Raw genomic sequence first — 13194 nt, 5'->3', positions numbered from 1 at the left:
ACAGAGAGTGGGAATAAAGGGATCCTATTCTGGCTGGCTGCCGGTTACCAGTGGAGTTCCACAAGGGTCGGTGTTGGGACTGCTGATTTTTAAGATGTACGTCAATGATTTGGACTATGGTATTAATGGATTTATGGCTAAACATGGAGGAGCGGGTGGGGTTGAGGAAGCAGAGAGCCTGCAGAAAGACTTAGATAGTTTAGGGGAATGGGCAAAGAAATGGCAAATGAATTACAATGTTGCAAAGTGTATGGTCATGTGCTTTGGTGGAAGAAATAAATGGGCAGACTATTATTTAGATGGGGAGAGAATTCAAAATGCAGAGATGCAAAGGGACTTGGGAGCCCTTGTGCAGGATACCCTAAAGGTTGACCTCCAGGCTGAGTCGGTTGTAAAGAAAGCAAATGCAATGTTGGCACTCTAGAGGTACAGAATATAAGAGCAGGGATGTGATGTTGATGTTGAGGCTCTATAAGGCACTCGTGAGACCACACGGTGTATTGTGTGCAGTTTTGGGCTCCTTATTTTAGAAAAGATATACTGACATTGGAGAGGGCTCAGAGAAGATTCACGAGAATCATTCCAGGAATGAAAGGGTTACCATATGAGGAATGTCTGGCAGCTCTTGGGCTGTATTCCCTGGAGTTCAGGAGAATGAGGGGGGGATGTCATAGAAACATTCCAAATGTTAGAAGCCCTGAACAGGTTAGACAGACAGGTAGACATACTTTATTGATCCCGAGGGAAATTGGGTTTCGTTACAGTCGCACCAACCAAATGTAGAAATATAGCAATATAAAACCATATATAATTAAATAATAATAAGTAACTAAGTGGAAATAAGTCCGGGACCAGCCTATTGGCTCAGGGTGTCTGACACTCCGAGGGAGGAGTTGTAAAGTTTGATGGCCACAGGCAGGAATGACTTCCTATGACGCTCAGTTTTACATCTCGGTGGAATGAGTCTCTGGCTGAACGTACTCCTGTGCCTAACCAGTACATTATGGAGTGGATGGGAGACATTGTCCAAGATGGCATGCAACTTGGACAGCATCCTCTTTTCAGACACCACCGTCAGAGAGTCCAGTTCCACCCCCACAACATCAAGATATGGCAAAGTTATTTTCCATGGTAGGGGATTTTAGGACAAGAGGGCATGACTTCAGAACTGAAATGCGGACAAATTACTTTAGTCAGAGGGTGTTAAATCTGTGGAATTTGTTGCCAGGAATGGAGGCCAGGCTGTGGAGGCCAACTCATTTGGTGTATTTAAGGAAGAGACAGATAGGTTCTTGATTAGCCAGGGTATGGGATGAAATCAGGGGAGTGGGGATGACTGGAAGAATTGGATCAGCCCATGATTGAATGGCGGAGTAGACTCCATAGGGCGTATGGCTTACTTCTGCTCCTATATCTTATAGTCTTATGGTCCAAACTTTAGTGGGAATGTTTTGCATGACTTCATATATTATTCAAATCAGATTCAGAATCAGAATCAGGTCATAAACTATGGAATTCTGTTTTCTGATAGCAGTATAGTTTTAGGGATCAGATTGGAAAAAAAAAGAATGATATTGTTAGGAAATTCTGATCATTCAAGGAACATGCGTTGATTAATTGATGTTAATGCACCTGCCTATAGGTGGACAGCCTTCTCTATGCTTACATGGGAAAAACTTAGAAGTTCCAGGAAGATTCTGGGCTCTAATCATCTTAGATTTCTCCCTCTGTAAATAGTCATAGAGACAAAACATCTCTTAATAATTCTTTTCATTGTAACATTTGTTTATTAAAATACAAGCTAGATTTTTTTCCGATAGTGTTCTTCTGTTTTCAGATTTTTTTGATATGTTTCAATGTTTGGTATTGACTAGGACAGGAAATGGGGCGAGGAGTTGGCACGATTCCCTGTGAAGGAGTAAGAATAAGCTTCAGCAGCTCACACCTTGGCACATCATGAGGAGAAAACATAGTGGTTCTAATCAGTAGGCTCTTCTTGCCAATTCATCCACACATAGCCATGTCAGGAACTCTGTCGTGTTCCAATACAATATTCCCTAAGTATCATAAAGGTGGAAAAATAGCACATGAAACCTGCTGGCACAATCTTCCCCCTTCCTTCCTTTCCAGTCTTGGCCCAAAACATCGACTGTTTATTCATTTCCATAGATGTTGCCTGACCGGCTGAGTTCCTCCAGCATTTTGTGTGAGTTGCTAAGTATGACCACAAACCTAGTTTGAGACTTAAAGGCAACTTTGTGAAAGTCCTGCAAATATTCTTCAATTTGTGGAGTATTACTTTCAATTAAAATACCGATTGTTGAATTAAAAAAGTTTATGAAATCATAGAGCAATACTGCATGAGTACAGGCCCTTCAGCCCAATGAGTCAATGCAGACCGTGATGCCCAGCCAGCTGGTCCCAATTTCCACTATTTAGCCCAGATTCCTCTAAGCCTCATCCATCTATGTACCTGTCCAAGTGCTTCCTTAACGACATTTGTACCCGCCTCAACCATTTCTTCTGGCAGATCATCCCATATACTTGCCATTCACTGCATGAAAAAGTTGCCCCTCATGTCCCTTTACAATCTTTCCCCTCTCACCCTAAATCTATTCCCCCTAATTTTGGAGTCTTGAGGAAAAGGCTGTTACCATCAAAGTAAAAGCTTGTGCATATAAAGTCACCAAGAGTAGTGGGACACTGGAAGATTGGGAAAACTTTAAAAAGCAACAAAGAGCCACTAAGTGAGCAGTAAAGAAAGGGAAGATAGAGTATCAAATTAAACTAGCACAAAATATAAAAATGGATAGTAAAAGTTTTTATAATTATATACAGCAGAAAAGGATGGCTAAAGTGAATGTAGATCCCTTGGAGAGTGAGAAAGGTGTAATTGGTATTGGGTAATGAGGAAATGGCCAAGGCTTTGAATGACTATGTTGTGTTGGTCTTCACAATGGAGGATACAATTAACATGTCGAAAAGAGATGATATGGATGCGATGGGAGGTGAGGACCTCGATACAATAGCTATCGCTAAAGAGATAGTGCTGAGCAAACTTGTGGGCCTAAAGATAGACAATTCCCCTGGTCCTGATAGAATGCATCCCAGGGTATTGAAAGAAATGGCAAAGGTCATAGTAGAGACTTTGGTGATAATTTCTTTTTTCTTTTTTTTCTTTTCAAATCTTTTTATTAATTTTAAGAAAAACATAAGTGAAATATGAGTACAAAACATTTGAGAGTACACAATTAATAGTTTAAATAAACAATCAGATATGTAATGATCAATATATAAGGCCTCCCAAACTCATAGTATTAATGTAAAGGAATTAAGAAAAAGAGAAAAAAGAAAAAAAAACCCAAAAAACTAAAAGAGAACTTAAAAAAAAACTAATTAAAAAAAACTAACCAACATGGGCAATTGCATAATGTTAAATACATACAGTAGTGCCGATAACTCCGAACCTCCATCCACACAATTAAGGATAGTAACAATAAGGTTCAGGATCAGACCATTTAATTCATATGAAAATGTTGAATAAATGGTCTCCAAGTTTCCTCAAATTTAACTGAAGAATCAAAAACCACACTTCTAATTTTTTCTAAACTCAAACAGGAAATAGTTTGAGAAAACCACTGAAATACAGTTGGAGGGTTAATTTCTTTCCAATTCAGTAAAATAGATCTTCTAGCCATTAATGTAACAATGCAATCATTCATTGGGATGAAGCGGATAAACGCTTATTATCTATCATTGGTAAACCAAAAATTGCGGTAAAAGGATGTGGTTGGAAATTAATATTTAAACTCTTGAAATAATATTAAAAATATTTTTCCAATAGTTTTGTAAACAAGGACAAGACCAAAACATATGAGTCAAGACTTTGGTGATAATTTATCAAAATTCTCTGAACTCTGGGCAGGACCCGGCAGATTGGAAGATAGCGAATGTCATGCTACTGTTCAAAAAAGGATGTAGGTAAAAGGCAGGTAACTATAGGCCAGTTAGTTTAACATCTGTAGTTGGGAAAATGCTTGAAGCTACCATTAAAGAAGAAATAGTGAGGCATCTGGAAAGAAATGGATCCATCAAGCAAGTGCAGCATGGATTCAGCAAAGGCAGGTCCTGTTTGACAAATTTACTGGAGTTCCTTCAGGATATAACGAGCGCAGTGGATAGAGGGGAACAGATGAATGTTACTTACTTGGATTTCCAATGTTCAATAAGGTGCCACATGAAAGACCTATCCATAAGATAAGGATGCACAGAGTAGGGGGTGATGTATTAGCATAGTTAGAGGATTTGTTAACCAATAGAAAGCAGAGAGTTAGGATATAAGGGTGTTTCTCTAGTTGGCAACCAGAGGTGAGTGGTGTGCTGCAGGGGTTGGTGCTGGGACTGCAACTATTCACGATATACAATAACAATCTGGAAAAGGGGACCATGTAGTGTATCTAAGTCTGCTGATGACACTGAATTGAGGGGAAAAGCAAATTGTGCAGAGGATGCGGAGAGTCTGCAGAGAGATATGGATAGGTTAAGTGAGTAGGCAAGGATCTGGCAGATGGAGTACAATGCTGGTAAATATGAGGTCATCCACTTAGGATCAGATTATTATTTAAATGGTAAAACACTGCAGCATGCTGCTGTGCAGAAGGCCTTGGGAGTGCTTGTTCATGAATTGTGAAAGGCTGGTTTGCAGGTGCAGCAGGTTGTCAAGAAGGCAAATGGAATGTTGCCCTTCATTGCTAGAGGGGTTGAATTTAAGATCAGGGAGGTTATGCTGTAACTGTACAGGCTACTGATGAGGCCATATCTGGAGTACTGCGTGCAGTTCTGGTCTCCATACTTGAAGAAGGAAATACTGGCATTGAAGGCAGTACAAAGGAGGTTCACCAGGTTGATTCCAGAGATGAGGGGTTGAGACTATGAGGAGAGATTGAGTCTCCTGGGACTGTACTCAATGGAATTCACAAGAATGAGAGGAGATCTTATAGAATCATATAAAATTATGAAAGGGATAGATAACACAGAGGCAGGAAAGTTGTTTCCACTGATCAGTGAGACTAGAACTAGGGAGCATAGCCTCAAGATCTGGGTGAGTAAATTTATGACCGAAATGAAGATGAACTGCTTTTCCCAAAGAGTGGTAAATCTGTGGAATTCTCTGGTTAATGAAGTAGTGGAGGCTACCTTAGGAAATATATTTAAGACAAGGTTAGATAGATTTTTGCATAGTAAGGGAATTAAGGGTTACGGGGAAAAGGCAGGTAGGTGGAGATGAGTCCATGGTCAGATCAACCATGATCTTCTTGAATGGTGAGCAGGCTTGTCGGGCCAGTTGGCCTACTCCCGCTCCTATTCCTCATGTTCTGAGTCTTTTCTGCACTCTTTCTAGTTTAACCATGTTTTTGCTATACAGACTGACCAATCCTATATTTGATATAGGTAGAGCAAGGGATGAGGTCCTGCAGATATGAATATATAGAGTTAGGTCAGAAGATAAGAAGCAGGATCTCAGGGGTGTAATCCCAGTATTACTCCCAGTACCGCATGCTAGCAAGGTCAGAAATGGAAGCATAGCCCAGAGGAATTTGTGGCTAAGGAGCTGGTGCAAGGGAAAGGGTTCTTGGACCAGTAGGATCTCTTCTAGGATAAAGATGATCTGTACAAGAGAGTTGGGTGATACTTGAATCAGAGAGGGGCAGGGTAATTTGTTAATACTACACTGGAGAGTTTAAACTAGATTGGGAGGGATTAGGATTTTGGTCAGGACCAAGTTATAGGATAACCCTGAAGCCAGCAAGAGCACATCTAGTAACCAGGATAGCCAGAAGAAGGAAACACAGAGAAAGGAATACCAGTTTAAACTGCATTTATTTGAATGCATGTAATTTAACTGGTAGGCAGACAAGCTGAGAGTGTGGATTGGCTCTGAGGACTGGGATGACAGAAACGTGGCTGAGAGAAGGGTAGGACTGGCTCCGAATTCAAGGATGCAGATGCTACTGATATGACAGCTAGGCGAGAAGAGGGTGTAGCCTTTTTGATCAGGGAGGATATTAGAAATGATGTTAGAGACATAGAACAAACAGAACAGAAGCAGAACCCTTGGTCCAGCTAGTCCATACCGACTTGTTATTTATCCTCGTCCCATCAACCACCACTGGACCGTAACCCTCCATACACCATGTGTTAGGCTGTACCATTTTGGTGTGGCATGGCTTGCACCAGACCGTGCGCACCATTGCTGGGATACTCCATTTAGGGATGCGACTCATGGTGCTTGGATAACCCAGTAGCCAGCAGGAGCAAGATTGGACACAGTAAAGGCAGGGAAAGAAATACTCATTTAAACTGCATGTATCTGAGTGCAGGAAATTTGGGCCAACAGTCCTGTTTCTGTTCTGCAGTGCCCTGACAACATTGTTGATTATATGTACCGATATGTTACTTTAAGAGTGATATAGGACAGTGGGAATTTGCTTTTAATTTCCATTAAGTGCAAACATATTGATACCAACTGCATTGTGGCATTGTATAATGTATTGCTTGTTTAGATGTAGTTTATAATTAATATAACATGAAGGCCCTTATTCAGGTCAAATTTCTTTAGCAGCTGACGTCTTCCAGTAAACTCTCTGAGTCATGAAAGTATAATGTCTGTCAGTCATACTAAATCAATTAAAATCAGTAAGCGGTTCTAATATGTGTAGTGAAAGCAGAAGGAAGATTTTCACATTTATATGCCTGATACTGAATTCACACTATAGGATTTCAAATGCAGGACTGCAAATTGAAGAATTCACTATTTTCCATGCCTTTTATATAATCAAAGGGAGCTCTTGCTTCATTAGGTTTTCAAATGTCATTAAAACTCACCATATTGATGTATAAAGAGCCCAACTACCTTGGCTTTTCAACATGGAAGCTCTGGCAATGTAACTCACACATTCAACTGCACTTGCAGGGACTGCATGATCGAAAATACCTAAAGGTACCCGGACCAGATGAACTGCACCCTAAGATTCTGAAAGTGGTAGCGTTAGAGATTGTGGTGGCATTAGAAATGACCTTTCAAAAACCATTGGACTCTGGCATGGTGCCAGAGGACTGGAAAATTGCAAATGTCACTCCACTCTTTAAGAAAGGAGGAAGGCAGCAGAAAGGAAGTTATAGACCAGTTAGCCTGACCTCAGTGGTTGGGAAGATGTTGGAGTCAATTGTTAAGGATGAGGTGATGGAGTACTTGGTGACACCAGACAATATAGTACAAAGTCAGTATGGTTTCCTTCAGGAAAAATCCTGCCTGACAAACCTGTTGGAATTCTTTGAGGAGAGTACAAGTAGGATAGATAAAGGGGATGTAGTGGATGTTGTATATTTGGACTTTCAGAAAGCCTTTGACAAGGTGCCACACACGAGGCTGCTTACCAAGTTAAGAGCCCATGGTGTTGCAGGAAAGTTACTAACATGGTTAGAGCATTGGCTGATTGGTAGGAGGCAGTGAGTGGGAATAAAAGGATCCTTTTCTGGTTGGCTGCCAGTGACTAGCGGTGTTCCACAGGGGTCAGTGTTGTGACCACTTCTTTTTATGTTGTAGATAAATGATTTAGATGATGGAATAGATGGCTTTGTTGCCAAATTTGCAGATGATTCATTGGTTGAAGATTGGTTGAGGGGCAGGTAGTGTTGAGGAAACAGGTAGGATGCAGAAGGACTTAGACAGATTAGGAGAATGGGCAAGAAAGTGGCAAACGAAGCAATGTTGGAAAATGCATGGTCATGCACCTTAGTAGTAGAAATAAATGTGCGGACTATTTTCTAAATGGGGAGAAAATCCAAAACTATGAGATGCAAAGGGACTTGGGAGAACACTCCAAAGGTTAACTTACAGGTTGAATCGGTGGTGAGGAAGGCAAATGCCATGTTAGCATTCATTTCAAGAGGTCTAGAATACAAGAGCAAGGATGTGATGCTGAGACTTTATTAGGCACTGGTGAAGTCTCAGCTTGAGTATTTTGAACAGTTTTGGGCCCCTGATCTTAGAAAAGATGTGCTGGCATTGGAGAGGGTCCAGAGGAGCTTCACATGAATGATTCCAGGAATGAAAGGTATATCATACAAGGAACATTTGATGTCTCTCCGTCAGTACTCGCTGGAATTCAGAAGGATGAGGGAGGATCTCATTGAAACCGTTCATATGTTGAAAGGCCTAGACAGATTTGATGTGGAAAGGATGTTTCCAACGGTGGGAGAGTCTAGGACAAGAGGGCACAGCCTCAGGATAGAGGGGCGTCCTTTCAAAACAGAGATGTGGAGAAATTTCTTTAGCCAAAAGGTGGTAAATTTGTGGAACTTGTTGCCACATGCAGCTGCGGAGGCCAGGTCGTTGGGTGTAGGTTCTTGATCGGGCATGGCATGAAAGGTTACGGGGAGAAGGCTGGAAACTGGGGTTGAGGAGGAGAAGAGAAAAGGATCAGCCATGACTGAATGGCGGAGTAGACTCGAAGAGCCAGATGGCCAGTTCTCCTCCTATGTCTTATGCTCATAGTCTTATGGAAAAGCCATGGATCAGAGTTCAAGGTCCAAGCAAGGTGCAGATGCTAGAAATCCAAACCTAAGCCAGAAATATCTTGAGATACTCAGCAGGCCAGGCTTCATCATTGTAAAGGGAAACAGAGCTAATATTTCAGGTTGAAGACCTTTCATCAAATGTCTATTTGTTGTCTCATAGAAATAGAAATAGAAATAGAAATAGAAATGTCCTGTCAAATCTCTGGACCAGCCAGGTCCAAATTCACAGAGTCTGATATTATTCCCATTAAATATTGCAACTTTTGTATGCAGTGTGATTTTGACTTAATAAACACGTTTGTTTTATTTTCATATTAGGTAGCAATGTTAATATGCGCAGGGTTCTTGATTGCTTGGATTCCGTATGCAGTTGTATCGATTTGGTCGGCGTTTGGAAGTCCTGACTCCGTGCCAATTAAAGCTTCTTTGGTACCAACTCTATTTGCAAAGTCAGCAGCAATGTACAATCCAATCATATATCAAGTCATTGGCTGTCGATGTAGCTATGAGAGAATCTGCGGCTGCCTCCGATCGTCACATCCAAAGACATCGGACAGGAATACATGGTAAATATTGTGGTGATAGAATAACATTTGGACTTATTGGGCTGAGCTTTACATCTCTGATCAATGGTGGTGTTGATGAGACACGGTTACCATATTCAATGCTGTACCTGGTGTTACTCCTCTTATTGTTAACTCCATCATGATAACTACAGTTATGTCCCTGGATTTAGAGCTAGGTTGTATGATATTCCTTATGCACTTACAGTAGGTTGTATGAAATTCCTTATAAGAGGAATAAAATTAACTCAAGTATGTAATTTAAGCCATGCAGCAGTATAGTAGCATGGTGGTTAACGTAACACAATTACACCACCAATCAGGGTTCAATTCCTTTCACCATCTCTAAGCTGCTTATGGGTTTCTTCCACGTTTTCCGGTTTCTTCGCACATTCCAAATATGTACGGTTAGGGTCAGTAAGTTGTGGGCATGCCATGTTGGTGCTAGAAGTGTCGTAACACTGTGGATTGCCCAGCAAAAATCTTGCTAATTTGATTTGACATGAACGATACAATTCACTGCATGCTTCACTGTTTTGGTATATTGTACCTGTGACAAAGAAAGCTGATCTATATAACCATATAACAATTACAGCATGGAAACAAGCCATCTCGGCCCTTCTAGTCCATGCCGAATGCTTACACTCACCTAGTCCCACTGACCCGCACTCAGCCCATAACCCTCCATTCCTTTCCTGTCCATATACCTATCCAATTTTACTTTAAATTACAATACCGAACCTGCCTCTACCACTTCTACTGGAAGTTCATTCCACACAGCTACCACTCTCTGAGTAAAGAAATTCCCCCTCGTGTTACCCTTAAACTTTTGCCCCCTAACTCTCAAATCATGTCCTCGTTTGAATCTCCCCTACTCTCAATGAAAAAAGCCTATCCACGTCAACTTGATCTATCCCCCTCATTATTTTAAATACCTCTATCAAGTCCCCCCTCAACCTTCTACGCTCCAAAGAATAAAGACCTAACTTGTTCAGCCTTTCCCTGTAACTTAGGTGCTGAAACCCAGGTAACATTCTAGTAAATCTTCTCTGTACTCTGTCTATTTCGTTGATATCTTTCCTATAATTCGGTGACCAGAACTGTACACAATACTCCAAATTCGGCCTTACCAATGCCTTGTACAATTTTAACATTACATCACAACTCCTATACTTTAGCTTTAGTTTTTTTCATGAATGATTTAATTAGGCCATTAGAATTATATAGTTTAATATTTCTAATCAAAACATGCATACTAAAAATAAATATGCATACAAACATTGCATGTAATATAGTTATTTTTAAGTAGGTACATAACTATGAAACTATGAGGAAATGATTTTGAATACATTATATTTTTCTGATGGAGGATCTTGACCCGAAGTGTCAACTGGTCACTCTTTTCCATCGACGCTGCCTGGCCTGCTGATTTCCTCCAGCCTTTTGTGTGTGTTATTCTGGATTTCCAGCATCTGCAAATTTTTCTCGTGTTTGATATTTTCTTTCCTTTGAATCCAGTGTGAAGTGTATAAATTATTTTTGTTTTCAGCTCTGGAGCAAGCCATATATATACCTGACCATGTGAAAAGCACTAAATCTCAAGATTAACACCAACAACTTTTAATGATTTTACTTCCAGCTTGTTAAAGGTCATAGGGAAACTGAGGATGCTTGAATTGAAAAGGTAGATCAGGTGATAACGTTGGTTTTCGAGGGATGAAGGTATTTTCCCCAACATCACTAGTCATTATTGCAGTCTTACATGTGAAAGCAAGGTTTGAACTGATAATCCAATGCTGTTACATAGTGTAACCCTCTGGTTCGGCTAGCGACATTAATCTAGGGGAAGACAGCCTCCAGCCCGGCCAAACTGGAGAAATCTTGTTTGGGTGGATACTGTGTGATGTGTTCCCTTGTTACAAATCAGTACCACGTAATAACAAACAGTACACAATGTGCAATTAAACGACTGAGCTTTATAATTCTTAATTTGAGTATAGGGTTAGTAAAGAAACAAAAAAAGAAAAAGGGCCCATTCTCATGAAACAGTCTAATGCTCAACGATGGAGCTGACGATTCCATCCATTTGTTCCTCGTCAACCTCCTCTGAGCATCACCGACCCTCGGACCCTCGCTCCACCCACTCTGTCCGGTGGCCTACCAACTCTATCCATTCGCGTCTTCTCTCCCCACCTCTCACCAACAAAAGACCGCGAATCCCTTCTGTCAGCCCCACAAGAAAAAACAACATGGCTCTCACTGGATGGCACACATTTCAAAGCCCCCGTTATCTCCAGTCATAACCCAAACACTGCTGCTACAGAAAGACCATTACATTAGCAGTGAAACATTGCAGAGAGGCCATTCCATTAGCAGTGAAACCTCACAGCGTGTTACAATAGTATAGGTAGATCTAAGTTCTTGAGGGTGGCACAGACACAGTTAGCACATTTGCTTTCCCTGTAACCAAGTGGGTTTTCCTCCCACATTCCAAAACCGTAGTTAGGTTTAGGGTTCAAATGTTCGGGGCATGCTACGTTGGCACCAGAAGTGAGTCAACACTTATGGACTGCCCCCAGCACAACCCTTACTGATTTGATTTGATGCAAAAGATGCATTTCACTGTATGTTTCGATGTACACGTGACAAATAAATCTTTTATGACTAGAAATACTTATGTTAGTTTGCCACCAGGTGGTGATAGAGAGCTTTGAAATTCTCCACAGCCTGCTCAATGCCCGTCAGACTGTCAAAAGAAGTATATTTACAGGTTGGCCAGGGGCTTCCAAAGATGATCTTTATTCATAGCATGCATTGCATGATTTTTTTTGTGCTAAAGTTGTTCTTTCACGCGACATTTTAAAATCAGTGTTGAGTGAAATATGGGAAAACAGTTTACATCAGATCATGAAGTGAGGTAACAATTTGGCCTAAAGATATTGCAAAATTCCTGTTGGGTCTAAAGTTTAGTTTTCCCATTTCCAAATTTGAAGCAAACTCTCTCAGAGATTAATTTATTATAGAGTCTGTAACCTTGCAATATTGGACTAAAAGCTTAAGTGGCTGCTTTGTGAGATGTTGTGCATTCATCCTAGTCAGTAAGTTTACAATCTTTTAAAATGTTTGCCTTAGACATTCCCCGAACAATGTTACATCTTGGTCTCCATGTATGTCAAACTAGCAATATCAAGATAGTTTAAAAGCTAACCCCTGTTGAAGCAATGCCTGATGGTGACCTTACCAACGCAATGTTGCTTTGTCTTTGAGCTTTAGCCAAAAGTAGATAAATAAGGAAAATTTAACTCATTCTGCTAGAAGCCTCCAAAAAAAGAGAGAAGGTCCTGAGGAAGGATCTTGGCCCGAAACGTCGACTGTTTATTCATTGCATAGATGCTGCCTGACCTGCTGAGTTCCTCCAGCACGTTGTGTGTGTTGTTTTGGATTTCCAGCATCTGTTTAAAAAAAAATCCTTGGTCATTTTAAGCAGCCTCTGTAATAGGATCTGAGGTATTTCTTTTGTATCTCGCTGAACTTGGCTCTTCCTCTTGGATAAATTCATCAAACTGATTCGAGTAGCCTGCAATGCACAATGTACTTGATGCACGGTGTTTCAAGTTCTCTTTGTGATTCAAGAAGACCAAAGTATTTAAGTCAGATCCAACCAAATATTTAGAACCTCAAATGTGAATCTGAAACATTATCTTAAACTTTCAGTGGAGAAAATTAAAATTGGACAGACCCCTTTTGGGATATGGCTATCCCCCATGGGGGTTTTAGAGAAACTAGGAGTGTACTGCACATCCTTTTGCTAAACCTAACTTACATGAAAAATTTCAGACTTCTAGGTTGTTTCATTACTGAGCTACACGTGGGGTGCACGGAATTTTATATATATCCTTAGGTTATCACTGTGTCTCTTGAGCAATCTTAGGTACTTGGAAAATAAACAGCAATCAATTTCACCTCATGCTTTTGGAGATATTTTTATTTTAAGTTTAAAATACAGTGCCGAATAGGCCCTTATGACCCACCAAGCTGTGTCACCTAGCAA

General features: G+C 40.6%; 1 protein-coding gene across 1 annotated transcript in view; it reads left to right on the top strand.

The window, feature by feature from the left end:
* The window catches only part of opn5 (opsin 5), a 79787-nt gene that overhangs the window by 49333 nt on the left and 17260 nt on the right, over positions 1–13194 (top strand). The window contains exon 6 of the mRNA XM_073057254.1: positions 8899–9146. Within this exon, the coding sequence (XP_072913355.1) occupies positions 8899–9146 (248 nt within the window). The remainder of the gene's footprint in view (positions 1–8898; positions 9147–13194) is intronic.

Source organism: Hemitrygon akajei, chromosome 9 (genome assembly GCF_048418815.1).
Source record: "Hemitrygon akajei chromosome 9, sHemAka1.3, whole genome shotgun sequence".
Taxonomy (NCBI): domain Eukaryota; kingdom Metazoa; phylum Chordata; class Chondrichthyes; order Myliobatiformes; family Dasyatidae; genus Hemitrygon; species Hemitrygon akajei.
This window is presented reverse-complemented; position numbering and strand designations above follow the sequence as displayed.